At 44.7% G+C, this 27,824-nt stretch overlaps 1 protein-coding gene across 5 annotated transcripts in view; it reads left to right on the top strand.

Moving 5' to 3' along the window:
• Nucleotides 1–27,824, top strand: part of MLLT1 (MLLT1 super elongation complex subunit) — a 310,004-nt gene that overhangs the window by 198,065 nt on the left and 84,115 nt on the right. For 4 of the 5 annotated variants that reach the window (XM_033956582.1, XM_033956581.1, XM_033956580.1 and 1 more), the window contains one exon: nucleotides 20,093–20,218. The exons of the other annotated variant lie outside the window; for it this stretch is intronic. In XM_033956582.1, the coding sequence (XP_033812473.1) occupies nucleotides 20,093–20,218 (126 nt within the window). The remainder of the gene's footprint in view (nucleotides 1–20,092; nucleotides 20,219–27,824) is intronic. 5 annotated transcript variants of the gene reach the window in all.

Genomic DNA, 27,824 nt, shown 5'->3' with positions numbered 1-27,824 from the left:
TGGGGTTCGAGATAAATTTCCCAAAATCCCAGCTACGCTCCTCTCAGTCCTTACAATTCATCGGGGCCGTGCTGGACACGGTCCGCCTTCGCTCCTTCCTCCCCCCTCAGCGTCGGGAGGCATTGGTAAATCTGAGCCAACAAGTCTCGAGATCGAACTCGGTCTCGGCACGACAAATGATGACGCTCCTCGGCCATATGGCCTCCACAGTCCACGTTACCCCGCTTGCTCGCCTTCATCTGCAGTTACCACAGTGGACTTTGGCATCACAATGGCGACAGGATCGGGACCCGATCAACCGCCACGTGACAGTGACTCCTTCCTTGTGAAGATCGTTCCGTTGGTGGACCGACTTCGAATATTTCCAAGGGTTTGCTCTTTCTCGCCCCTCCACACCACAAGGTCCTAACCACGGACTCATCGGAGTACGCTTGGGGAGCTCATGTGGACGGTCTCCGCACTCAAGGTCTGTGGTCCGCAGAGGATCGTCGCTGCCACATCAACGTGTTGGAACTCCGGGCCATCTATCTCGCCGCGGTGGCCTTCCAACACCTGCTTCACGACCGGGTGGTTCTCGTCCGTACGGACAACCAGGTGGCGATGTACTACATAAACAAGCAAGGAGGGACGGGGTCCTGGTCCCTCTGCCAAGAAGCTCTACAGCTCTGGGAGTGGGCGGTCTCCCAAAACATCTCCTTTCGAGCGGTTTACATCCAAGGGAACAAAACTGCCTGGCGGACAGGCTCAGCCGCCTCCTCCAGCCACACGAGTGGTCCCTGCATTCTCAGGTGCTGCGACAGGTGTTCGACACGTGTGGGACTCCCCAGATAGATCTGTTCGCCTCCCCCGACAATCAAAAACTGCCTCTCTTCTGTTCAAGGATATACTCCCCGGACCGTCTCGAGGCCGATGCCTTCCTCCTAGATTGGGAGGGAAAGTTCCTCTATGCGTTCCCGCCGTTTCCTCTGATTCTGAGGACGCTGGTCCATCTAAAATCTCTGAGGGCCACTCTGATCTTGATCGCTCCTCGATGGCCCCGCCAGCCTTGGTTCTCCCTACTACTTCAACTCAGTGTCAGGGAACCTCTGCTTCTGCCTGTCTTTCCCTCTCTGCTATCTCAGAGTCGGGGTTCACTGTTACATCCCAATCTTCAGTCTCTTCATCTGACTGCTTGGTTTCTTTCCCATTGACTTCCTTCCCTGTATCTCAGTCGGTCAGGGAAGTGTTGGAGGCTTCTCGGAAGGTCTCGACCAGACTCTGCTATTCTCAGAAGTGGACTAGATTCTCGTCCTGGTGCTCCTCTCACCGCCAGGACCCGGTGTCGGTCCCTATGTCCTTGGTTCTGGAGTATTTACTCCATTTATCTCACTCTGGCCTGAAGACCAATTCCATTTGAGTCCATCTCAGCGCCATTGCTGCCTTTCATCAGCCCCTGGAAGGGAAGGCCCTTTCACTCCATCCCTTAGTTTCCCGTTTCATGAAGGGGCTCCTGAATGTTCATCCTCCCCTCAAACCGCCTCCGGTGGTTTGGGATCTCAATGTGGTTCTAGCTCAACTGATGAAACTTCCATTTGAGCCTATGGATAAGTGTCATCTTAAGTTCCTCACTTGGAAAGTGATCTTCCTACTCGCTCTCACTTCTGCTCGGAGGGTTAGCGAGCTGCAGGCCTTGGTGGCGGACCCATCTTTCACGGTATTCCACCATGACAAGGTGGTCCTCCGCACTCACCCTAAGTTTTTGCCTAAGGTGGTGTCTGATTTTCATCTCAACCAGTCCATTGTTCTACCTGTGTTCTTCCCCAAGCCCCACTCTCATCGCGGAGAGGTGGCGCTTCACACTCTTGACTGCAAGCAGGCGTTGGCCTTCTACCTCCAACGCACCCAGTCTCATCGGACGGCCCCACAGTTGTTTTTGTCCTTCGACCCCCAACAGGTTGGGGCACCCAGTTTCCAAGCGCACCCTGTCCAACTGGTTAGCTGCTTGTATTTCTTTCTGCTATGCTCAGGCTGGTCTCGCGCTGTACGGTCGAGTTACGGGACATAAGGTTCGAGCGATGGCAGCTTCGATAGCTTTCCTCAGGTCCACACCTATCGAGGATATCTGCAAGGCTGCCACGTGGTCTTCGGTTCATACTTTCACCTCACACTACTGCCTGGATACACTGTCCAGGAGCGATGGCCGGTTTGGCCAATCGGTCTTACGTAACCTATTTTCTTGAATTGCCAACCTCCCTCCATCCCTTATCAGTTAGCTTGGAGGTCACCCACATGTGAGAATATCATGCCTGCTTGTCCTGGGATAAAGCACAGTTACTTACCGTAACAGGTGTTATCCAGGGACAGCAGGCATATATTCTCACAACCCGCCCACCTCCCCGGGGTTGGCTTCTTTGCTGGATATGTGAACTGGAGACCACGAGGAGGGGATGCGCCCTCTAGTGGAGCAGGAGGCACACATGCGTGGTGCAGCCAGCAAGCTTGAATCTTCAATCAAGTTTGCTTGAAATGCTGTCCGCATCGGGGCTCCGTAGATGACGTCACCCACATGTGAGAATATATGCCTGCTGTCCCTGGATAACACCTGTTACGGTAAGTAACTGTGCTTTTCTGTCAAAGATCTCTTCCGTCCATGGCGACGGCTTGTGCAGCGGTAGTTAACGTTTTTTTTGTTGCTGACCTTTTTCAAAGGTTGGCAGTTTTCTTCTGTAACACTTCTTTAAAATAATTTCTTTTTTCTGTGCCCATTTTTCTGTCAAGAACAGTTCTTCAGCATGAACATGGACGGTGCCAGGTCTTTGTAGCCTTTGACATTGAAAGCATCGACATCAGCATTGGCATTGCAGAACATTCCAGCATTGGGGAAGCTAGCTAAGAGGCTATCTGCTTCCCAACAAGTGCCACAGGTCTCTTCAGCATCAAGTCACTCGATGCAGACCAAACAACGACGCCACCGCTCCCTAGCTTCACAGGTGGTCTCTCCTTCACGGTGTGCATCCTCATCGAGGTCACCCATACCAAGACAACTTGCTGCACCGATAGTACTGGCTGTTGAGCCTATAGTACAGGTGCATTCTTCAGGTCTCTACAGTATTGAGTCAGTTGATGCAGACCACACATCGATGCCGTCGCTCCCCAGCTTCGCAGGTTGACTCTCCTTTATGGTATGCATCGAGGTTGACCATTCCAAGACAACCTGATGCACCAACGGTACCGGCTGCTGAGCCTATAGTACTGGTGCATACTTCAGGTTCAGGATTGAGTCAGTCAATGGAGACCACGCATCGATGCCATTTCTCCCTGGCTTCATGGTGTGCATCGAGGTCGACCATTCAGGGACAATCTGCTGACTGATGGTACCGGCTGTCGAACCTATAGTACTGGTGCATACTTCATCTTTTTTGTAAGCGTTGCAGGTCTCTACAGCATCGAGTCAGCTGATGCAGACCGCTTATTGATGACAACATTCCCCAGCTTCACAGGTTGTCTCTCCTTCATGGTGTGCATCAAGGTCAACCATTCCGGGACAACCTGCTGTTCCCCCGATGGTACCGACTGTGGAGCCTTTATTACTGGTGCATACTTCAAGGTGTCAAAGGTCTTACCAGCAACTGAATGCAGGACATACATCGAAGTCATTGTGTTCTAGCTTCACAGGTTGACTTTTCAGTATTTATTCTTTTTGAAGTCATCTACTCAGAGTCAACCTGCTGCACCAAGAGTACCACCTGTTCAGCCATTAGTACCGGTTCATACTTCAAGATGCCAAAGGTCTCAACAGCATCCAGTTATTTGATGCAGACTACTCAATGACACCACTGTTTCTTCAGCTTTCTATGTGCATCGAGACAACCTTCTGCATCAATGGTACCAGATATTCGCTTACTGATACTGGTACATGTTTCAGGACAAGCCTACATGAGTCCTACAGAAGGAAGTTTGGCACACCATGCTGGACCTTGCATACATTCCCTGGGTACCGTCCCACTGCAATTTTCACTAGGAGGCCTTTAAGTAGCAGGATTAGTTATCCATCATAGCTTCTTACTACTCATGGAATTTCTAACATTGTTCTTATATCGACCTTCTATTTCTTCTCATCAACACGCTCTTCTCCATGGCATTGTTTCTCAGGTGTTTAAGTGAATAGCAGATGCGTAGCGATCCTTGTCATCATCTTCATGGGATTGATACTGAGATCATCCTATTTGTACTCAAAAGACTGGACTTTATAATTTTCATTCAGGCTTTGCTTTTGCTTTACTTATGCCTACTCTTCCAGCATTCCTTTAGATCTGTTTTTACAAGAAATTGCTTCCCAGGACCAGTTCTTCAGTAGATATTTTCTTTCCTGGATATATGATGAACTCAGCACAGTTCTGCTTTAAGTTTAAAGCTCTTACTGACTCACTTGCTGAGTTCTACATGTTTGGAACAGTGCTTCATTTTCTTTTTGCAATGAAGCAGCTATGGCTCAGTGGTTAAAGGTACTGTTTCTCTCTTCCAATTTCAACACCATTATCAAAAATTTTTGGCTGGCAAACAGAATTTTGTTTTTTTCCCAATAACAACACATAAGGAAATTATCTGTCTCTAACCAGTATATTTTTCTGGAGCAACTTTCTATAGTATCAAATTCATAGACTGGAATTTGCATATTAAAGTCAACCTCTGCTGCTGATCTATAGCATCTGCTATGTTGTGAGCTCTGAGATGTCTAGTTGCAAGGAGTCTTGCCCTCTCTCAACATAGGAGTTGGAATACTTGAATAACAGTTTCTTTTCTTTTTGAGTCAGGGTAGATTTATCTCTGCCTCTTTCTCAACTTACCTGTTAGCTTCAGAGGATCTAGATGTTCGGTCTTCGTTCACCTGACCTTTGGGACCTACAACTGTATTGGTAGATGAACCACCAACAATTTTAATAAGCAGTTTGTCCTTCAGCCTGACCTCAAGGAGGCTTCATCAGAGTGGCGTTATGATGGCAGCAGCTTTAGTGCCAAGCCATTTTTTCCCTGTCTTGACAATTGGCTACTATATGATGCTTCTCCTCAAGGATGCTCTCAGACATTCAAGTTTGCAGTTAGCTTTTTGGCATCTCAGCTTTAGTCCTCTCAACCACTGTAATTCATAACAGTTTTGCGTGAAATAATTATACTGTGGGCCTTCCTACTTCAGCAACGATAGGACCACCTGTTTCAACTTTCCAGTCAAGTCTTTCATCTTCTGTCTATTTCAACTAGACAATTGATGGGACTCTTGGATCACATGGCTTCAATCCATATTACTTTCTTCATGAGACTTCATTTTTGAACTGCCCAGTAGTTTCTGGCATCTACAAAGTATCCAGTTTTCATTCTTTTTTTCACAACCGCGTTCATCGCAGTGGGGGTTGACTTTGTCCAGTTTTTTCCAAATGGCTGCTGTATCAGATGTCTCTAGATCAGCCAATTCTGACCACATACTCTTCCAAGTACTATATGTTTCGCTCCATAAGACCCACCTGACCATAAGATGCACCCTAGATTTAGAGGAGGAAAACAAGAAAAAAAAACATTCTGAACCAATTTCTCCCTGCCAAGCTCTGCACCCTGTCCCCCTCCCTGCCAGGCTCTGTCCCCTGTCCCCCCCCTCTGGTGGTATAGTGGTAGGCCGTGGCAGGGCACAGAGCAGGCAGGAAGGCAGGCCCCACCCCACCCCCAGTACCTTAAATCATCCCCCCATACAACCACGTGTCCCCCCAGTACCATACATCATCCCCCATATCCCCACATGTACCTTAAATCATCCCCCATACCACCCACGTGCCCCCCAGTACCATATATAATCCCCCAGATACCCCCAAGTACCTTTTTTAATCATACCCCCTCAGTACCTTTTTTAATTCCTCCCTCTTTAGATGGCTCTCATCTTTCCCAGCCAGCAGCGCATAGGCCAGAAATGCAATGATCAGGAGCAAGTCCGTGCTCTTGCCTAGGCCCATGCTGATCTCCGAATGGTTGCAGTCAGTTCTCACGAGTCCCGTGAAAACTGACTGCAGCCATTCGGAGATCAACGCAGGCCCACGCATGAGCGTGGAGGATTTGCTCCTGATCTCTGCGCTTCTGGCTGGGAAATTTGCTAGACCACCAGGTACGAGGCATCAGGCAGGTGGGATTAAAGATTAGGCAGCGGTGTTTTTATGTTTTGTTTTTTTAAAAATATGCAGCAGCGACGATTAAAAATATGTGGCAGCGGGGAGGGGGGGGGGTATGTGGCGGCGCCAGCGGGCTTAAATTTGTATCTTCACTTCATAAGACGCACTTACATTTCCACCCCCTTTTTGGCGGTGGAAAAAGTGCATCTTATGGAGCAAGAAATACAGTATTCTTGCGAACCTCACCTGGACAGTATTAACACATGAGCCTGTTCTGGCATGAGCAGACATTTCTATACATGTGTTGAAACTTAAGCGAGTTGGAATACTTTTAAGTCTTTTCATCATAGCATATTTAATCAACTCTTCTTACTGTGCATGAGCAATCAACTTGTATTCTACTGCATAATCAAGCGTGACAGTATCAGTTTTTCTATTTTTCTGTCAGAAAGCCAAGAGGATTTGGAATTACTCGATTGCTTGAAACATATTTCTAAACCTTATCTATATTCAACAAGCAACAAATACTCTTGTCGACAACCTCAGCTGATTTCTTCGGCAGCACGAGTGAACGCTCACCTCCCTGGTTTTGCGTCACATTTTCTCTATTTCTAAGACTCCTCAGATACTCGTCTCCTGTTTCAGACACTATGTTAAGGATCCAATATCCTTCTAGATCAGTGGTCTCAAACTCAAACCCTTAGTGGGGCCATATTTTGGATTTGTAGGTACTTGGAGGGCCACAGAAATAATAGTTAATGTCTTATTAAAGAAATGACAACTTTGCATGAGGTAAAACTCTTTATAGTTTATAAATCTTTCCTTTAACAGTTAAAGGAAAGATTTATAAACTACTAGCTGATTACCCGGCGTTGCCCGGATATTTATTTTTCCCAAAATGTCCAACCCCCTACATGTCCCACCCCCCTATGTCCCACATGTCCCACCCCCCACGTTACCCCCCCACATGTCCCATATGCCCCACCCCCATGTCCCAACCCCCTACCCTCCACATGTCCCAAAGGAATGTCCCTCTCTATGGGGCTGAACTTAGACTTAAACGGCATCGGGAGTGTCGGTATTCATCTCTGCGAGCCCGAAAACTATGGGTTGGACATTAATATCTGTCGCTTTTGATAATTTTAACATATCACCCCCTTCCCACCCCCACAGTATTTTACCCCGTCCCACCTGCACAATATTTTTCCCCAGATAGTAAGTCATATATGTACCAAGTTTGGTTGAAATCTCTCCATGCGTTTCAGAGTTATGCTGAGTATTCATCTGTGAGCCCGAAAACACTATGGGGTAGAAACTAAAATCTGTCATTTTCAATCATTTTTACATATCCCCCCTTCCCACCCCCACAGTGTTTGTCCTCAGATAGTAAGTAATGTGTATGTCAAGTTTGGTTGAAATCTGTCCATGCATTGAAGAGTTATGCTGGAACATACATACATACATACACACACACACATATATTCAAATTATAATGTGAAATATTTGACAAAATGAATACAATACAACTAACGCAAAACTTGATTATAAACAACATTTTTAGTTTCACCTCCAGGAGCAAGAACATATAAATTCTTGGGTGAACCCACCCTTGAGCAAGCAACATAGAGTTGTGGGCCGCGAGACCCCCAGAACATATCACCCCAGGTAGTGAGGGATCTGCATACCAAGTTTCGTTCAAATCGGTCAAGCCGGTTTTGAATTACTGTGAGAATGGCAGCTTTTTACATTTTTTCCATTGACATGAATGGGTGAAATCTGATTTTCTGGTTGTAGCTCCGCCCATGTGTGCAGGTGGGCCGCGAGACCCCCAGAACATATCACCCCAGGTAGTGAGGGATCTGCATACCAAGTTTCGTTCAAAGCGGTCAAGCCGTTTTTGAATTACAGTGAGAATGGCAGCTTTTTACATATTTTCCATTGACATGAATGGGTGAAATCTGAGTTTCTGTTTGTAGCTCCGCCCACTTGTGCAGGTGGGCCGCGAGACCCCCCAGAACATATCACCCCAGGTAGTGAGGGATCTGCATACCAAGTTTCGTTCAAATCGGTCAAGCCGTTTTTGCGTGATCGCGGCACATACACACATACATACCTCCGATTTTATATATATATATATATAGATAAAGAGTTTTACCTTATGCAAAATTGTCATTAACTATTTTTTCGGCGGCCCTCCAAGTACTCTATTTTTTCTGCAGCCCTCACATTTAAAGTTTAATATCTTTCCTTTCTCAAAACTGACACATTTCAGTCACTATATTGAAAATAAAATCATTTTCCCTACCTTTGTTGGCTGGTGACTTTATTTTTCTGTGCATTTAACTATGTTTCCAGAGTCTTCTTGTCCTTTGACTGGTTTTCTCTCCGTCTTCACTTTCTGCCTTGCATCCATCTTTGGCATTAACTTAATATTCAATTTTTCTGCTTTCTTTTCAAAATCTACGTTTCCATGGCTTACCTTCCCTTCTATCTCTCTCTTCTTCTGTCCCTATTCCCATGGTCTGACATCTCTTTCTTTCCTTTCTCTCCCTCCCTCCTTCCTTCCTTTCCCCTGGTCTGGCATCTGTCTCCTTCCCTCCCCCAACTTTTTATTTCTTTCACCCTGCCCCCTTCTTTCTTTCTCTCTCTATCCATGCCCCCATTCTATCTATGTCTGTCTGTCTTTCTCTCTCTCTCTCTCTCTCTCCGTGCCCCCTTTCTTTCTTTTTTTCTTTCTCCATGCTTTCTTTCTTTCTTTCTCTCTCCATTCCCCTTTCTGTCTGTGTCCCGTTTCCCTTCTTCCTTTCTGTCTCCCTGTCCTCCCTTTCTTTCTTTACTTCTCCCTGCCCTCCCCCAAGCCACCACCATTGGGGAACAGGCCACCACTGCCGCAATCGGGGAACAGGCCACCACTGCCGCAATAGGGAACAGGCTGCCACCACCACAATCGGGGAACAGGCCAGCGCCGAGGTCTTTACTCTCCCTGATTATCTTCCCCAGCGCGAGGCCGACCAATTCACGCCACCCGACGTCAATTCTAATGTCGGGGAGGAACTTCCAGGCCAGCCAGGCAGCGATTGGCTGGCCCGGAACTTCCTCCCCGACATTAGAATTGACGTCAGGTGGCGAGAATTGGTCGGCTCCGAGCTGGGGAAGATAAGCAGGAAGAGTTAAGACCTCGGCGCTAGCCTGTTCCCCGATTGTGGCGGCAACAGCCTGTTCCCTGATTGCGGTGTCTTGGGGGAGGGCAGTGGGAAGGGAAGCAGATTGAGGACCCCTGCTTTAGGCGAGGACAGATCGCGGGCCGCAAAATAGTCCCTGGGGGGCCGCATGCGGCCCATGGGCCGCGTGTTTGAGACTGCTGTTCTAGATCATACCCTCTCTTCTCATGCAGAGTTGAAGTTTCTTTTACATCCCATTCTGCAGTTGTTTTATCTGACACTTCTATTTGGGATGACCTCATCTAATGCTGATCTTCTGCTCTTTTTACAATCATTTGGGATCTCTCTAGGAATCCCTTCTTCATGGCAGTGTTTCCTACAAAATATGGTTTTCAGCATAGTATGGTATTCATCATCAAGATGCTTTATCATCTGCCATATCTTCATTATTGGAATATTTTTTCGGCTTTTTCAATTCATGGTTTAAAATCACATTAGTCAAACCTCACAATTTTCAGTGTTTTCTATGCATTTTACTGTTCAAGTTCTAACTATTCATCTTTTAGTTGACAGTTTATGAAAGCACTTGTCAACATCAGACCATTTCTCAAACCTCCTCTACTGGTTTGGAATCTTGCTGTGATTCTCTCCAGTCTGCTACAGCCTCCATTTTAACCAGTGGCCTATGCTCTTAACTTCTCACTTAGGAAATTGAATTTTCTTTTTATCTCCACTGCTTCTGACTTCTATGACAGTTTCACACCTTGGTATGGGACACACCTTTTTTGATTTTTTACCATGATAAGGTGTTTCTCCACATTTTTACAGAGGTAGTCTCGGATTTTCATTTCCATCATTTCATTGTGCCACCAGTTTTTCTATTTCTCATTCTGCCAGTCAGTTCTTCATACCTTCTACTGTAAATGTACCTTAGCTTATTTACAAAAAGTCTCAAGTCTTATGGAGCATTGCTTCAATTACTTACCTCTTTTCATACTAACAAGTTGGGCCAGTCCACCACCAAAAGTTCTATTTCCACATGGCTTGCGGCCTGTATTTCTTTTTGCTGTGCTCGGGAAGGGCTGCAAATTGGAGATCTTGTAACAGCTCTTAGAATCTGGGCTATGCAGCGCTAGTTGCTTTCTTATGTTCCACTTAAATTGCTGATATCTACAAAGCAGCTACTTGTTCCTCAGATCACACATTCATCTCTCTCTATTCTCTGGACTTCTTTCCATTCGCAATGGTCACTTCAGCCAAGCAGTATTATAATTTTTATTCTCTTATCTGGCTAACTCTCCCCCATCTCATTATAGTAAGTTAGGGAGTCCCATATGTGTGAATATGCTGCCTGCTTGTCCTAGGATAAAGCACAGTAACAGGTGTTAACTGGGCACAGCAGGCAGATAACTCAAGGGGCTCATGCTGTAGTTGGGTTGGAAGGCACTTACACATGCGTGGTGCAGGCAGTTGCTAAGTTTTTCAACTTAAAGTGACAATTCTTGTCAAACTGTTCGTACCGGGCTTGGTGGATGATGTTGCCCATATGGATAACACCTGTTACAGTAAGTAACTGTACTTTATTGAAGGACCATGAATCCTACACTGTACCAGAAAACTCTGGGTTCTTTGTTAGGAGTCACTGCCCAGGAAAAGGATCTAGGTGTCATTGTTGAGGATACGTTGAAACCTTCAGCTCACTATGAGGGGGCTGCTAAGAAAGCAAATATAATGTTAGTAATTATCAGGAAAGGAATGGGAAAACAAAGATGAAAATGTTATTATGCCCATGTATCCCTCTATGGTACAGCTGCACCTTGAATACTGTGTGCAGGTCTGGTCACCATATCTCAAAAAAGATATAGTGGAATTAGAAAAGATACATAGAAGGGTGACAAAAATTATAAAAGGGATGGGACAACTTCCCTATGATGATAGGCTAAAGCAACTAGTGCTCTTCAGCTTGAAGAAAAGATGGCTCAAGAGTGATATGATAGAGGTCTATAAAATAATTAGTGGTGTGGAAAGGGCAGATGTGAATCACTTCACTCTTTCCAAAAATACTAGGACTAGGGGACATGCAATGAAACCTACTAAGTAGCTTCCTCGACCTTACCGCTCACAAGACGTCAATTGACGACACTCGCTGGGAACATGTCCCCTGGTCTGACCACTTCCTAGGGGCTTTCTGTCTCCCCATCTTTATGTCGCACCTTGGGGCTCCACCCCGCACTTCCAACCCCATTACCTTCCGCAAAAAAATCACAAGCGACCTGTTCTGGTCTAAATTTCTCAATCTATTCTCCTCTGCCCCTAAGCCTGCAGATTCAGGTACTAATTGGCATAGCTGGGTCGCTCTCTCCAAATCCACCTATCTTTCCCTCGCCCCCTGTTCCACTAAATCCATCTCCTATCCCCGCAAGGCCCCTTGGTTTCTCCCATATCACAGAGAGCTAAAACAGAAATGTCGAGCTCTGGAGCGCATATGAAAAAAATCAAAATGTCCTATAGACAGACAGTCCTGGAGAGACAATATCAAGCTGTACAATACAGCATTAAAAAAAGCAAGAAAGAACTTCTATGGTGACAAAATCTCCAGGTCCAACAATCAAAGCAGTACTCTATTCAACATCTGGCGCTCCCTAACCTCCAAAAGAGACCCCACCGTGCTCCCCTCATCTCCCTCAGCCGATGTTCTAGCAAAATTCTTCAACGATAAGGTTTCTTCCTTGAGATGCTCTTTCCCTCCTTCAGTCTCTTACAACTCCCTAGTGCCCATCATTTCCACTCCCACCCTAATGGTCTCCAACCCTATCCCAGCTGACAGATCCTGGACCACCTTTGAGCGCGTATCTGAATCCCTGGTCCTCAATCTCTGCCTCAAACTGAAATCCTGTAATTGCTCCTTGGACCTATTCCCCTCCTATCTATACGAGAACATTCCCGCTCAGGCTATTTCTTCTATCACCATTCTCATAAACTCCGCCCTTCAGTCGGGCCATTTCTCCCCAGAAATGGGTCATATCACCTTGACCCCACTACTGAAAAAATCTGACCTTGAACCTTCCATACCATCCAACTATCGCCCAATTGCAAATATCCCTCTCCTAACCAAGATGCTAGAGTCCATCATTTCTTCCCAACTCTCATCATACTTAGAGAGATTCTCTATTCTTTTACCCTATCAATATGGCTTTCGTCCTAACTTCAGCACCGAATCCCTACTGTCTTCCCTGATTTCAAGGGTTCAACAACTTCACTCTCGCCGTCCTCCTACAATTTGACTTTTCCACTGCTTTCGACGTTGTTCACCATGATATTCTTGTTTACCAACTCTCTGAGATAGGTATCAACTCCGCAGTCCTAGGTTGGTTCTCTAAATTCCTCCGCTCTCGTTCTTACATTGTTAACATGAATGGCACCTCATCCTCCCCCTGGAAACCGAATTGTGGAGTCCCGCAAGGCTCTCCACTATCCCCTATCCTTTTCAACATCTATATGTCCTCCCTAAAACTCCTCTACCTATCCCCCCTTGAAACAATTTACACTTATGCAGACGACATCCTCAAGACCGATTCGAACCTCACCGACCTGTCTAAGACCAAATCCTCTTGTATAATGAACCTACAATCCTGGGCCCACACTGTGCAAATGAAATTGAATGAGTCCAAAACAAGACTTCTTTGGCTCGGTCCAAAACTAGATCACCTACCCACCTCCATCCCACTACCCTCTGGCTCCTCTCTGCAGCTTGAGTTCTCGAGCAAGGTCTTGGGCATCATCATTGATTCCACATTGTCCTTCAATGACCACCTCCAATCCTTGGTAAAAAAATGCTTTTTCAGCCTTCACATGCTGAGGAAAGTTAGATCCTGCTTCCATCAAAAACATTTTACCCTCCTTGTCCAATCCATCATCCTCTCCAGATTGGACTATTGCAACTCTATCTACTTAAGCCTAACTAAGAAAAACCTCCACAGACTCCAACGGATTCAGAATGCCGCGGCCAAGCTCATCTTCGCTAAAAGTAAATTTGACCATGTCTCCCCGCTCCTGGCCAAGCTCCACTGGCTTCCGATAATCGCCAGAGTCCACTATAAATGCGCCTGTTTAACTTTAAAAATCCTATATGGTATCCTCCCTCCTTTTATCCCTCTTTCTTGGAATTCCTCAAACCCTAATACCACCAGATCCTCCCACAAATTAAAACAATCCTTCCCCTCGCTAAAAGGCATTTCCCACATAGGAAAGCTAGGGACCTCCCTTCACTTCAAAATCACTGAGCTCTGGAACAACCTTACCTCCCCGGAACTTGAGCTCTCTCCAAGTTTTCCGCAAACATTTGAAAACCTGGCTTTTCTCAAAAAATGTAAGTCTCCCTCCAACTTAGGAATCAAGGAAACTCTTATATCTTGGCATCCCAAGTCCTCTAAATTTTCTTCACACTTCTACCTCTAACTCTCTGTTGTAGTTCCTTCCTATTTCTCCTACTGTAAACTGCGTCGAACTCTACGAACGTGGAGATGATGCGGTATACAAACCTAAGGATTAGATTAGATTAGATTAGATGTAAAACAAACCGGAGAAAATATTTCTTCACACAACGTGTAATTAAACTCTGGAATTCGTTGCCCAAGAATTTGGTGAAATCAATTAGCTTAGTGGGGTTTAAAAAAGGTTTGAATAATTTCCTAAAATAGAAGTTAATAGGCCATTATTGAGATGGCTTGGGAAAATCTACTGCTTATTCCTAGGATAAGCAGCATAAAACCTGTTTTACAATGTGGGATCTAGCTAGGTACTTATGACCTGGGTTGGCCACTGTTGAAAACTTGACACTGGGCTTGATGGACCTTCGGTCTATCCCAGTATGGCAATTCTTATGTTCTTATGTCCAGTCATCGGTCCCCGAGTTGGAGCTGAAGGTAATTGGGTTATGCAGCAAGACAATGATGCAGACTTGCTTGTGTATTCTGGATGGGAAGAAACAAAATCCAAGATTTGGATTGGTCTAGTCCAGTGGTTTCAAACTTGCGGCCCACCAGGTACTATTTTGAGGCTCTCGGTATGTTACCATTGTTCTGGAACATTGCCCACCTCGCTGCTGTAACCTCATGCAAGCGCTTTCCTACGTCTGTACGCGATTGTGAGGTGGAGTCGAGAGAACATTTGGTGTCCGGTGCTGGAGGAGGTGAGAGCTGAAGGCGGTTGCGGATGCGACCATCGGACACTTATGGCACAAGTTTTCCAGGCACAGGTTGGACATTGATTCTCCCCTCTACAAAAATAGCCTAGAAGACTACACCGAAAATCTTGTCTCTTGCAGTTGATACTTTAGATTAGAATCTAAATCACACTTTTGCATGAGGTAAAACTCTTTATAGTTTATAAATCTTTCCTTAATTGCTTCTGATAATTTCAGCTATACACAGCTGAAAGCAGTGCAACATGCAGAAAGTGAAGTTTAGATAGTTTTTCACTTTCTGCATGTTGCATTGCTTTCAGCTGTGTATAGCTGAAATTATCAGAAGCAATTAAAGAAAGATTTATAAACTATAAAGAGTTTTTTACCTCATGCAAAGTTGTCATTTCTTTAATAAGACATTAACTATTTTTTTCGGCGGCCCTCCAAGTACCTACAAATCTAAAATGTGGCCCTGCAAAGGGTTTGCGTTTGAGACCGCTGGTCTAGTCAGTCTTGTCTTGAAAACAGTGGAGATGCTGTGGCAGGACCTGAAATGATCAGTTTATGCATAAGAACCTACACATGTATTTGAATTAAAGCAGTTTTTCAAAGAAGTCAGCTAAGATTCCTCAACAATGATGTGAAAGACTAATATCAAATTATAGGAAGCATTTAGTTGTAGTTATTGCTGTTGAAGATGGTGCACTTTGTTAAATGATAATTTAAAAATTGTTGTATTTACTTAGGCTTCCTTTGTTTAATTTTGCATTGTGATTAAAGATCAGAAACCATTCACTGTGGCATGTAATAGGGGACATTTTTTCTCATCATTGTATGCTTTTCATTTTTGTTTGTTAATTCTCTGTTTTGGAGCAGCCATACTGTTCCTTTGTTTCTGCTTATCTGTGCCGTCACTTAGATATGCTTCCTCTATGTTGACTAGGATGGTGAATGGGACATCCACCCCTAGACACGTAGTGAAAGGGCCTTATCTTTCTCACTTGAAATGTATATGGTAAACTGCAACTCATCATCCCAGGACAAGCAGGCAGTATATTCTCACATGAAGGGGATGTTATCCACAGAGCCCGGTATAGACAGTATAAAATGTATGCTGTCACTTTCTTAGAAGTTTTGAGACTGCCCATAAGGTGCATGCGCCTGATAACAGCTTGCGGGACTATCAGTTCTTAGTTTTCTGTGGAGCTAAGAAGTCGGGGTGTGGGGGGGGTTGAGTCATTCCAAAAGCGCTTAACTACATTTTTGTACCTTCCCAAGATTATTTTTCTCATTTCTTCAGTTTTTACATTGTTACCTTATTTAATATTTATTATGTTTTTTTTCCCCTTTCCATTTTTCTTTCCCTCGGACCCTACTCAGTCTGATTTCAGGCCGGGAGCATCAAGCTTTTCTTGGCTACAGCTTAACTTGACCCCTGGGACAATCAAGTCCTTTGACCTCCGGTGGTTTTTCCTTCGATGTCAAAGCCTTCTAGCAGCTTTAAAAGATGTATTAGGTGTAACAGGACTATCTCAGCCACTGATCCACACAATTGGTGTCTTCAGTGTCTTGGTCCAGAACTACCGGGTGGGCTCTTGCTCTTGTTGCTCAAAGCTTAAAAAAAAATCTTTGAAGGCTCAAAGACTTCAGCAATGAAAGCTGTTTGGGACATTGGGAACATCTAATATTTTGACAATGTCTGCTGCACCAGACACTGAAAGGCACCAGCCAGCAACAGCATCAGTACTGACACCGGCATTGGTGCCTCACTCAATGCCTGCTCCCTCAGTACCACCATCAGGATCTGCTACTAAATAGGCTAAGAAGCATGGCCATACTTCACCTTCCTGACATACTTCAACGTCATCTCAAGCGTCAACTCCCGAAACACACTAAACGTCGATGCAAAGAACCACGCTTTCTATCTTTACAGCGGGTGTCCCCTCAAAGGCGTCGACATTCCTGTAAGGGTCACTATGCCAGTGGATCCCCTATTGGAGGTCGTTTCAGCCACTTCCACCATCGTTGGTCTCTCATCATAGTAGATAGTTGAGTTCTGAGTGGTAAGACAGGGATATGCTCTTAATCTGCACAACAGACCTCCCTCCTTCATCAAGAACTCTTGGCCCTCCTGCAACTCAGTGCCATCAAACCAGTGCCGCCTCTGCAGAAGGGTCAGGGGTTCTACTCCAAATACTTCCTCATTCTGAAAAAGACTGGAGGGTCTACATCTGATTCTCAAACTCTGGGCCCTCAACAAATATTTAGTCAAAAGGAAATTCTGAATGGTCTCCTTGGGAACCCTTTATCCACTTGGAAAAGAACTGGCTTTGCTCTCTAGATCTCAAAGAAGCCTGCATATATATCCCCATCCTCCCAGCCCACAGAAAGTATCTTTGCTTTCAAATCGGAACAAATCACCTCCAATACAAGGTGCTACCTTTCAGTCTAGCATCAGCACCCAGAGTATTCACAAAATGTTTAGTTATAGTAGCTGCAACACTCTGCTCATATGGCTTCATGTATTCTCTTATCTGGATGACTGGCTGATTAAGGCGTTGTCACCCAAACAACCCATCTAGCCACTAGCTCCTGGAACTTCTAGGATTTGCAGTCAATTTCCAGAAGTCATATCTCCAATCAACCCAAAATATGGAATTCATTGGCACTCTAATGAAAACAATGCAGACTCATGCATACCTCCTTCAACTGAGACTAGATACCCTACTTCACCTCTGAAAACATGTCTACTCTCCATACCATCAAAGCAAGACAGATGATGTGACTTTTGGGACACATGGCATCAACGGTTCATGTCTCCCCATTTACGCGTCTTCATCTCGGAGATCCTTAGTGGACTCTTGCCTCTCAATGGTCCCAAGCCACAGATCGACTTTCCTAGAAACACCCATATTACATCAATCCCTTCTGTGGTGGTTGGAACTGAAAAATATTTCCAAAGGCCTCTCCTTCCATGTTCTTCCACATCAGAAAACACTAACAGATGCCTCCATGTTTGGATGGGGAGCTCACCTAGATGTCCTTCTCATTTGGGGCACTTAGAGTATTCAAGAAAAAGCTCTCCACATCAACCTCCTAGAATTCTGAGCAATTCACAATACTCTTCAGATTTTTCAAGATCGCTTTCTCAACCAAGTACAGTAATACTAATTTGGACAGACAGTCAAATAGCCATGTACTGTATAAACAAGGAAGTACAGGGTCTTGCCCACTCTGCTGGGAAGCCATGCAGATCTGAAATTGGGCAATTCCACGCAACATCTTCCTCAAGACTGTATCTAGCAGGCAAACAAAACGCTTTGGTAGACAGACTGAGCAGATTCCTTCAACCTCACAAGGGGTCACTCAGCTCAACTGTAGTACATCAGATCTTCTCAATCTGGTGAACTCCGCAAATAGATCTCTGCGTCTCCTATCACAAACTTCCACACTTCTGTTCTAGACTATACTCATCTCATCGTCTGGCGGTAGATGCTTTCCTCCTAGATTGAACAAAATATTTCTCTATGCATTCTCTCCAGTTCCTCTGATAGAGAAGACACTGTTCAAACTGTGACAGGAACCAGCCACCATGATCCTCATAGATCCAAAAGGGCCAAGTCAATCCTGGTTCCCCCTTCTCCTTCAACTCAGTTTAAGGGAACTCATTCCACTGAACTTTTTCCACCTTTGCTACCAGAACGAAGGGTCCCTTCTCCATCCCAATCTTCATTCTCTAACATTCACAGCGTGGTACCTCTCTCCCAATGGATAGATGAATTCACTCTCTCTGGCTCCAGTATTGGCCCTAATCCAGATACGGGCTCCAGTATCGGCCATAATAGATGCTTCCAGGAAACCATTCACTTAACGTTGCTACCATTTCAAATGGACTCGATTTACTCTTTGTCACCAACAAATATTACTTCTGGACACTTGTCTTCTGTCATCAGTTCTCGATTATTTTTTGCATCTCTCCAACTCTAATCTAAAGATCACCTTAGTGAGGGTGCATCTCAGTGCTATCAGTGCTTTTCATTTGAACAATAAACCTCTGTCTACACACCCGTTGGTTTCTAGGTTCATGAAAGGCCTACTACATTCAAAACCTCCAATCAAACCTCCTCCAGTTGCATGGGACCTCAATGTTATATTCACCTTGATGAAGTCTCCATTTGAACCAATAGTGACTTCATTACTCAAATATCTCACAAGTCGGTGAACTCCAATCACTTGTCTCAGATCCCCCATATACAACATTTTATCATAATAGTTGTCCTTTGCACTCATCCCAAATTCCTACCAAAAGTAGTCTCGGAATTTCATTTCAATAAGCCTATATTTCTGCCTGTTGTCTTCCCAAGACCACATTCCTGTCTTGGTGAAGCTGCGCTCTATACATTGGACTGTAAAACAAGCTTTGGCTTACTACCTGGATCGGACCAAACTTCATAGAACTTCCACTCAACTATTCCTGTTATATGATCCTAATAGATTAGGAACTCCTGTAACCAGAAGAACAATTTCTATATGGATAGCAGACTTTTGTCTCCTATGCTTGGCCTGGCCTATTGCTGGAAGGTAGTGTTAAAGCACATAAAGTAAGAGCAGTGGAAACTTTAGTAGCTTACCTATGTTCCACTATATTTGTAAAGCGGCAACCTGATCCTCAATTCACACTTTCACATCCTACTGCTATCTGGAGACTCATTCCAGAAGGGATAGTTGGTTCAGTCAAGCAGTTCTACAAAATTTATTCTCTGTTTAGATGCCAGCTTCCCTCCATCCCTTCCATATTAGCTAGGGAGTCCCAAATGTGAGAATATATACTGCCTGTTTGTCCTGGGATAGAGCACAGTTATTTCTATTATCCAGGGACAGCAGTTAGATATTCTCACAACCCTCCCACCTCCCGTAATTGACTGCTTAGAATTTTGACTGAACTGATGGTCTCACGAGCTGATGTCAGGTGGGAAGGCACCGGCGCATGTGTGGTATGGGCGGATTTGAGACTTCTGAGAAGTTTAAGGTGACAGTACACTTTTTATACTGTTCTGGTCTGTACCAGGCTCCGTGAATGATATCACCTTCATGTGAGAATATCTGCCTGCTGTCCGGGAATAACATCTGTTACAGGTAGGTAACTGCTTTCTCTGCTGCTTATAAGTACTCCCCCCCCCCCCCCCCCCACATACACACACCAGTGCGGAAGATCATCAAAAATCTATAATAAGAAAATGAAGAAAAAATATCCAGACACCAGGAAAGCTGGAAGCCTACTTTTAGTTTTGTAATGCAACTGATCCAATTGCCACAGATTTTATCACTTGAGCTGTGGCAGGAAACTACAGTATTTGAATGTTGTCACTATTGCAGATCTGGAAAATAAGATTTAAAGTCTTATTAGTGGCTTAATAAAGGCTTAAAGCACAAAAGCTATGGACATGAAAGACTCTTTTGGGTTTTTGACCTATAGGGATGGATCATAGCGAGCCTTGTTCTGATTTGAGGAGCATGCATCTGGCACTACTGAGCTTATATTTTTGTGAACATTGTTGACCGTTTTTGCTTAGCATGTTTTCCTCTTCTGACCTCTGCATGGGTTTCTGTTTTAGGTGATGGTAATGCCAGAAGGAGCTGATACTGTGTCCAGGCCTAGCCCAGACTATCCTATGTTACCCACAATCCCACTCTCTGCTTTCTCTGATCCGAAGAAAACCAAACCATCCCATGGATCAAAGGTCAGTGAGGAGTAAGGCTTCACTTAAGAGAAGTTATGTATAAGTAGGATAGCTCTGGTGTACCTTTATATTTCAAATGATGATGGCAACCCTTTTTTCTATTATGTCAGAACCAGACCAATCCAAGATCTATACTGTGATTGACCAGCAGATGGAGATAAAGAATATGGAATTGTGTTGTGCCTTATAAGGAGCGTATGCTGCTCTCAGTATTCAGTATTTTCTATCTCCGGCAGATGGTAGATGTCTGGTGCTGTGGCTCAAGAACAGGACATTTTTAAGCTCCTTGGTCAGTTGGTGACTGCTGCTAGGGGAAAGGATTTACTTTTATTTTTTAAATTTAATTATAATAATCCTAAGATAATGCCTAATGGTGCCAGGTCCCTTACCCCCCTGCCTTCAGTTTGACTTTTCTGCCTTTGGTTCTGGAAATTACTCCTTTCTGACTAGTGATCTCAGAGTGTTTGAGAAAGACAACCTTAGGGGGGTAAATCTTTTGGAAATTTTGTCTCTTCCTACACTAGCCCTGGTGGGGATTTTGTGCATATCTACTTATCTGCTCCTCTGCTCCAGCTGTTTGGCATTCTCTGGTTATTTTTCCTCATGGCAGCTCCTGTTGAGACTGTCTAAAGGTGCTCTTCTCTAAGGAGAAGCAGGCAGCATATTCTCACATATGGGTGACATCATCCACGGAACCCAGTACGGATATGTACCAAAGTATACTATCACTTACAAAATAAACAAACAAAAAACTTTAGCATTGCCTATTCTGCACGTGTGCATGTGCCTTCCTGCCCGACCTCAGCTCATGGGTCCCTCGGTTCTTCATTTTCCGTGGACCTGAGTAGCTGTGTCATAAAGCTCTCTTAAGTACATTGAAATTTCTTTTGATTTATTGTGCTTTCCCATCATTTTCTTTCATTTTTAGTCAGCTTTTTTTCTGCGTGTATATTATATATCAGTTTTGTGAGTTTTTCATATACTTTTATTTTAGGCCCATCAGTGCTTTCTTCAGACGGTACCATTGTCATCTGTCGGTTTATTTTCTCTTCAGCTTCACAGCATTGGAGCCTTTCAAGTTTCATGCCAGCTATTTTTCCTTCCATGTCTACTGTGCCTCACGGTTTCAAGTGGTGTGTTCGATATAACAGGGCCATTTTAGTCACTGACAAGATTCAAGTTTATTAAGTCTTGATATACCGCTTTTACAAACCAAAGCGGTTTACATCTTTACAATTTTTAAAAAAAATAGTTAAAAATCAGGGGAATGACAAACAAAAGTAACTAATGACAAATGACAAACTAAAAGTAACTAATGAGACAAAAATAAAACGAGGGGAGAAAGGGCAAGGATACAATATTAAAAATAAAAGGAAGAGGTTCAGGGAAGGGGTATGGCTGGAGCAAGCATCTTTACTGATTCCCCCCGCCCCCTTCCTCCTGTTATCAATCGTAGATTTCATAAGTGTCTTTAAAGAGAAAAGTTTTAAGATTAATTTTAAAGTTATCTAAATTAGTTTCTTGCCATAGGGTAAGGGTAAGTGCATTCCAAGGTGTTGGCACAACTACCAAGTAGATGGTTTTATGTGTTGTGTTGTAAAAAAGCTGCCGGATTGAAGGAATGGTTAGTAGATGTTGCTGAGATGATCTCAGTGACCTAGAGGATTCGTAAGGGATTAGAAGTCTGTCAATGAACATGAAAGAGTGATTAAATTGAACTTTAAATGCTAGTAAAAGAGTTTTAAATGAAATTCTGTGACTGATGGGTAACCAATGGGCTTTTTTAAGAAGAGGAGAGACATGGTCAAATTTTTTTTGTTTTAAAAATAATTTTAATAGCTGTATTTTGGATTATTTGTAATCTCCTGATCTGATAGAGGGAATTATAATAGTCTAAGATGGAGATGACTAAATAATGGATTAGAATATTGAGAGATTTTAGATCTAGAAGAGATGAAATAGAGCGTATCATCCTTAGTTTGAAAAAAAACATTTTTTCACAACGGCGCTGATTTGGGCTTTAAACGAAAGAGTATTGTTGAGAATTACGCCTAAGAGTTTAAGTCAGTATCGGTTGGATTGGAGTGGAGGAGATGCATAATTGGGACTTCAACATTTCGTTTCTTTAATTGGAAAAAGCATGGTCTTCGTTTTGTCGATGTTAAGGGCGAGTAAATTTTGCTGATGAGGGTAAGTGTTTAGTTGATTTCCTGAATTTGTGTGGGGTTGTCTGATTGAATAGGATGAATGAGTTGAATATCATCCACGTATGCAAAGATAGTAAAGCCAACAGATTGTGCAATAGTAAGGAGAGGAGAAAGAAAGAGATTGAATAACATTGGTGATAGAATGGAGCCTTTAGGTACTCCTGAATCTTGTGAGTAAGATTCTGATGACGATAACAGGTGTGTTAAGTGCCTTGGTCCTGACCATTGGGACATTTCTGGTACCCTCTACTCTTCGCATGCAGAAGAGGTTCCTTAAAGCCAGGAAATTACAATTTAACAAATTTTTTGGTACTACTTCGCTTTTTTCCAACGAGCTGGTGTTTCTTAGTGCAGCCTGATTCAGGAAAAAAAATTTCGATTCGATTCAGCCTATTGAATTGGTTTTTCAATTCGATTTGGTGTTTTTTTGTTGGTTTTTTTTCCCCCAAACATCCTGATGGGTTTATTTTATAGCCTCTTCACCCCCTTTGCCTTCTCCTAACCACACTGGCGCTGTGGTGTAAACAAAATTTAAAAAATGACTTTTCCTCTCTCTGTTAAATCCTAGCTCACGTTTGCGGTCTAACACCAGCTCTGGCAGGATGCACGTTTCAAATCTGACATATTGTAATCACAAAACAGAAAATAAAATTAGTTTTTCTACCTTTTGTTGTCTGGTCATTATACAAATCTTGTTGGTCCCAGGCTCTGGTTGTCTTCTGATAACTTGCTTGCCAGAGTCTCCTTCTTTCTTCTTTCTGCATGCTAACCATCCATCTGCCATCTCTGTCCTCCCCTTCCATTTCCCTTCCATCCCCAGGAGGTCTGGCATCTTTCCTTTTTTTCGTCTCCATCCACAGATCCACCTTTTCTTAACTACCCTTTCATCCAGCATCTCTCCCTTTCTTTTCCCAACTACCCTCTTATCCAGTATCTCTATCCCCCTCCCTCCACACCATCCCTTGTGTCCAACTTCTCTCCCTTTCTGTTCCTTCCCTCCCTAAATCCCATTGTCCATCATTGTCCCTCTCCTCTATTTTCAGACCCATTATTTATTTCCCCCCAAAGTCCGACATATGCACGTCACTTTGAACCCCCCTTCCTTCCCTCCCTCCGTGTACTTTTACACCAGGGCCCTCCTCCCCTGAAGGCCTATGCCACCATTACTGAAGGCCTGTCTGTCCCTCCTGAAGGCCTGTGCCACCATCCCTGAAGGCCTGTCCCACTTGAAGGCCTGCATCCCCCCAAAGGCCTGCCTGCCTGTCCCCCCCCATGAAGGTCTGCACCTCCCCCTGAAGGCCTGCATCTCCCTCTGAAGGCCTGTTCCCCCCCCCCTTTGAAGGCCTGTCCTCCCCCTTAAAGGCCTGCATCCCACCCTTGAAGGCCTGCTTGCCTGTCCCCCCCCTTGAAGGTCTGCCTGCCTGTCCCCCTTGAAGGGCTGTCCCCCCCCTGAAGGCTTGTCTCCCCCCCCTGAAGGCTTGTCTCCCCCCATGAAGGCTTGTCTCCCCCCATGAAGGCTTGTCTCCCCCCATGAAGGCTTGTCTCCCCCATGAAGGCTTGTCTCCCCCCATGAAGGCTTGTACCCCCCTTGAAGGCCTGCATCCCCCCTTGAAGGCCTGCATCCCCCCTTGAAGGCCTGCATCCCCCCCTTGAAGGCCTGCACCCCCCCCCCTTGAAGGCTTGTACCCCCCTTGAAGGCCTGCCCCCCAACCCTGAAGGCCTGCATCTCAACCCTGAAGGCCTGCATCTCAACCCTGAAGGCCTGCCTGCCTGCCCCCTCTGAAGGCCTGCCCCACCCTCCACCCTGAAGGACTGCTCACCCCCCCCTTCAGAGCTGTTTCCTCTGCCATGGTCCTGCCCCTTCTCTGATGTCAGAGGCAGAATCGCGGTGGAGAAAACAGTTCTGAAGCAGTGCAAAGATCACTAACATCGCGATCTTGTCTGCAGGCTGCTTCTTTAAGGTAAACGGTGCGGGGAGGCCGGGGGGGGAAGCGGGAGGCCAGGGCGGGAAGCCGAATGCCAGGGGGTGGAAACGGACGCCGGGGGGGAGGAAACCGGACGCCGGGGGGAAGCCGACAGCAGCACTTCCTGACTGACCCTCCCCCCTTGCCCTCTAAAGCAGGTGAGGCAACGGCGCTGCCGCTCCTGCTTTAGGGGGAGAGGGGGGGAGGGTCAGCCAAATCGGGAAGCCGATTTTTTTTTTTTTTTATCGATTCGAATCGATTCACCCGAAGTGAATCGGTGAACCGATTTGAATCATGAATCGGGCAGCACTAGTGTTTCTACATCTGATCCTCAACTTCTTGCTGCATCGACATCGAACTTTGCATTGACTATGGAGCATGGTAATAAGGCCTTGCATCAGTAGGAATATGCATCCCTGCCTCATGACTCCAAAGATTCACATTAAAAAGTTAAGAAATGCAAACATCACACAGATGTGTCATGTTTGCATCTAAAGACACCTTAGACCTGCATGCATCGATCAATACTTTTGATAGGGGTTCATTCACATCGTCTCTTTAATTGATGACCCATAAATGTCAATGCATTCCTCCGAAGACCTTCCTTGATTTTTCCACAGATGAGTCATATGTCATACTGTCTGACCATTCCTCTCCTCCATTATGTTCTTTTCTGCCTGAGGGTTTGTCATTCACCAGCTTTATCAGACAAATGGGTCAGAAGCTGCCCAATAAAATGGAGTCTGAAGAGCTGCCTCAATCTGAGCTTATAGAGGCTTTGGACTGTAAAAAGTGACCTAAGCACTGTATTAAACTCCTGCTTCAAACACAAATGAGGCACTTTTTAAAAATTGAGAAGCTCCATTAACGATCCTAGTAGTACCTCATAGGCTGGGCATTTTATACAAGCTCCAACCTTGTCCAGTTTTTGATAAGCCTCAGCTTCAACATTAATCTTTATTGATGGAATCAGCTTTGAAGCATACCCATAGTTCTCATACAAACACCAATACTCCATCTGGCAGAGAGGGCAGGACACTGGACAAATTTGGCAGGTAAATTTATCAGTCTACTATGCTGGTTAACAGGATTCTAAATTATAATTTCTACGTGACTTTTTATTTGAAATCTGTAATCAAACAAGCCTCCACTTTTCAACATCTTCCATCTGGCCACTGTAAACAATTCAGGCATTTGGTCCAACACTGGTCGCCGTACATGAAAAAGGACATTGTACTACTTGAAAGGGTCCAGAGAAGAGCGACAAAAAATGGTCAAGGGACTGGGGAAGTTGCCGTACAACGAGAGGCTAAAGAAACTGGGCCTCTTCTCCCTTGAGAAGAGAAGACTGAGAGGGGACATTATCGAAACATTCAAGATATTGAAGGGAATTGACTTAATAGAGAAAGAGAGATTGTTTACCCTCTCCAAGGTGAAGAGAATGAGAGGGTTCTCACTAAAGTTAGAAGGGGAAAGATTCCATACAAACGTAAGGAAGTTCTTCGTCACCCAGAGAGTGGTAGAAATCTGGAATTCTCCTCCGGAGGCTGTTATTGGGGAAAGCACCCTTCAGGGATTCAAGACAAGGTTGGATAAGTTCCTTCTGGAACAGAACATATGCAAGTAAGGCTAGACTCAAATAGGGCATTGGTCTTTGACCTAAGGGCCACCGCATGTGCTTGAATAAACTATTGACACAATCCTAGACGAAGAAAAACTACGTGATCCACACCAACACGGGTTCACCCGGGGTAGATCCTGCCAATCTAATCTGATTAGCTTTTTTGACTGGGTTACTAGACAACTGGATGCTGGAGAGTCACTGGACGTAGTGTATTTGGACTTCAGTAAAGCATTTGATAGCGTCCCTCATCGAAGATTACTGAACAAGCTAAAATCGATAGGATTAGGAGACACTCTAACTACATGGGTTGGGGATTGGCTGAGCGGCAGACATCAAAGGGTAGTGGTGAACGGTACCCCATCTGAAGCATCGGACGTGATAAGTGGAGTGCCGCAGGGCTCGGTCCTGGGTCCGATTCTATTCAACTTATTCATAAGAGATATGACGCAAGGACTTAGGGGAAAGGTATCGCTGTTCGCAGACGACGCCAAACTTTGCAACATAGTAGGCAGAAGCTTATTACCTGATAGAAGAGAAATCAAAACTCATCTCTTCAAAAAACACTTTCCTTCATCTTAACCTCAACATAGCACTAGAAATTACACACACGAACACCCCTCCATAAATATACCTAAACATTGTACAACTCACTTCATCAACCTACGATTTATCTACTACGTGCTCCAAATTTTTCCTGGAAACTTCCAGACTAACAATTGTAACTTGATACATTCCTGATTCTATGTACTGTAATATTCCTGAATTTGTCCAGTCTCTTAAATTGTAATCCGCTTAGAACCGCAAGGCACAAGCGGAATAGAAATCTGTAATGTAATGTAATGTAATGTAATAATATGACACACAATCTACTGCTGCTGGAACAATGGTCAACTACTTGGCAGCTTGGCTTCAATGCTAAAAAATGCAAGGTAATGCACCTGGGAAAGAGAAACCCGCGTAGAGCTTATGTACTAAATGGTGAAACCTTGGTTAGGACCACAGCGGAACGCGATCTAGGAGTGATCATTAGCGAGGACATGAAGGTTGCCAATCAAGTGGAGAAGGCTTCCTCCAGAGCAAGACAAATGATGGGGTGTATCCGCAGAGGTTTCGTCAGCAGGAGACCTGAAGTTATGATGCCGTTGTACAGAGCCATGGTGAGGCCTCACTTGGAGTACTGCGTTCAGTTTTGGAGACCTCACTACCGAAAGGACGTGCTGAGAGTCGAGTCGGTGCAGCGAACAGCCACCAGGATGGTCTTGGGGCTCAAGGATCTCACGTATGAAGAAAGACTAGAGAAATTGCGGATGTACTCACTTGAGGAAAGAAGGGAACGAGGAGATATGATTGAAACGTATAAATATATCACGGGGCATATCGAGTCAGAAGATGATATCTTCCGGCTCATGGGACCCTCGACCACCAGAGGGCATCTGCTAAAAATCAAGGGAGGGAAGTTTCATGGCGACTTCAGGAAGTATTTCTTCACCGAGAGAGTTGTGGATCATTGGAACAGACTCCCACTCCAGGTGATAAAAGCCAGCAGCGTGACGGATTTTAAGAGAAAATGGGATACTCACGTGGGATCTTTAAGGGAGTAAACTCAGGGGGGGAGGATACTTGGAATGGGCAGACTTGGTGGGCTATAGCCCTTTTCTGCCGCTTTTTTTCTATGTTTCTATGTTTCTATTCCTGTAAAAAAAAAAAATTTCCTTAGATTACTCCTGAGCCTATCACCTCTTAACTTCATCCTATTTCCTCAATTTCAGAGCTTCCTTTCTAATGAAAGAGACTCGCCTCGTGTACATTTA

The sequence above is a fragment of the Geotrypetes seraphini genome, chromosome 8 (assembly GCF_902459505.1).
Source record: "Geotrypetes seraphini chromosome 8, aGeoSer1.1, whole genome shotgun sequence".
NCBI classification, from domain to species: domain Eukaryota; kingdom Metazoa; phylum Chordata; class Amphibia; order Gymnophiona; family Dermophiidae; genus Geotrypetes; species Geotrypetes seraphini.
The sequence above is the reverse complement of the archived record's forward strand: the minus strand, read 5'-3'. Positions and strand labels throughout refer to the sequence as shown.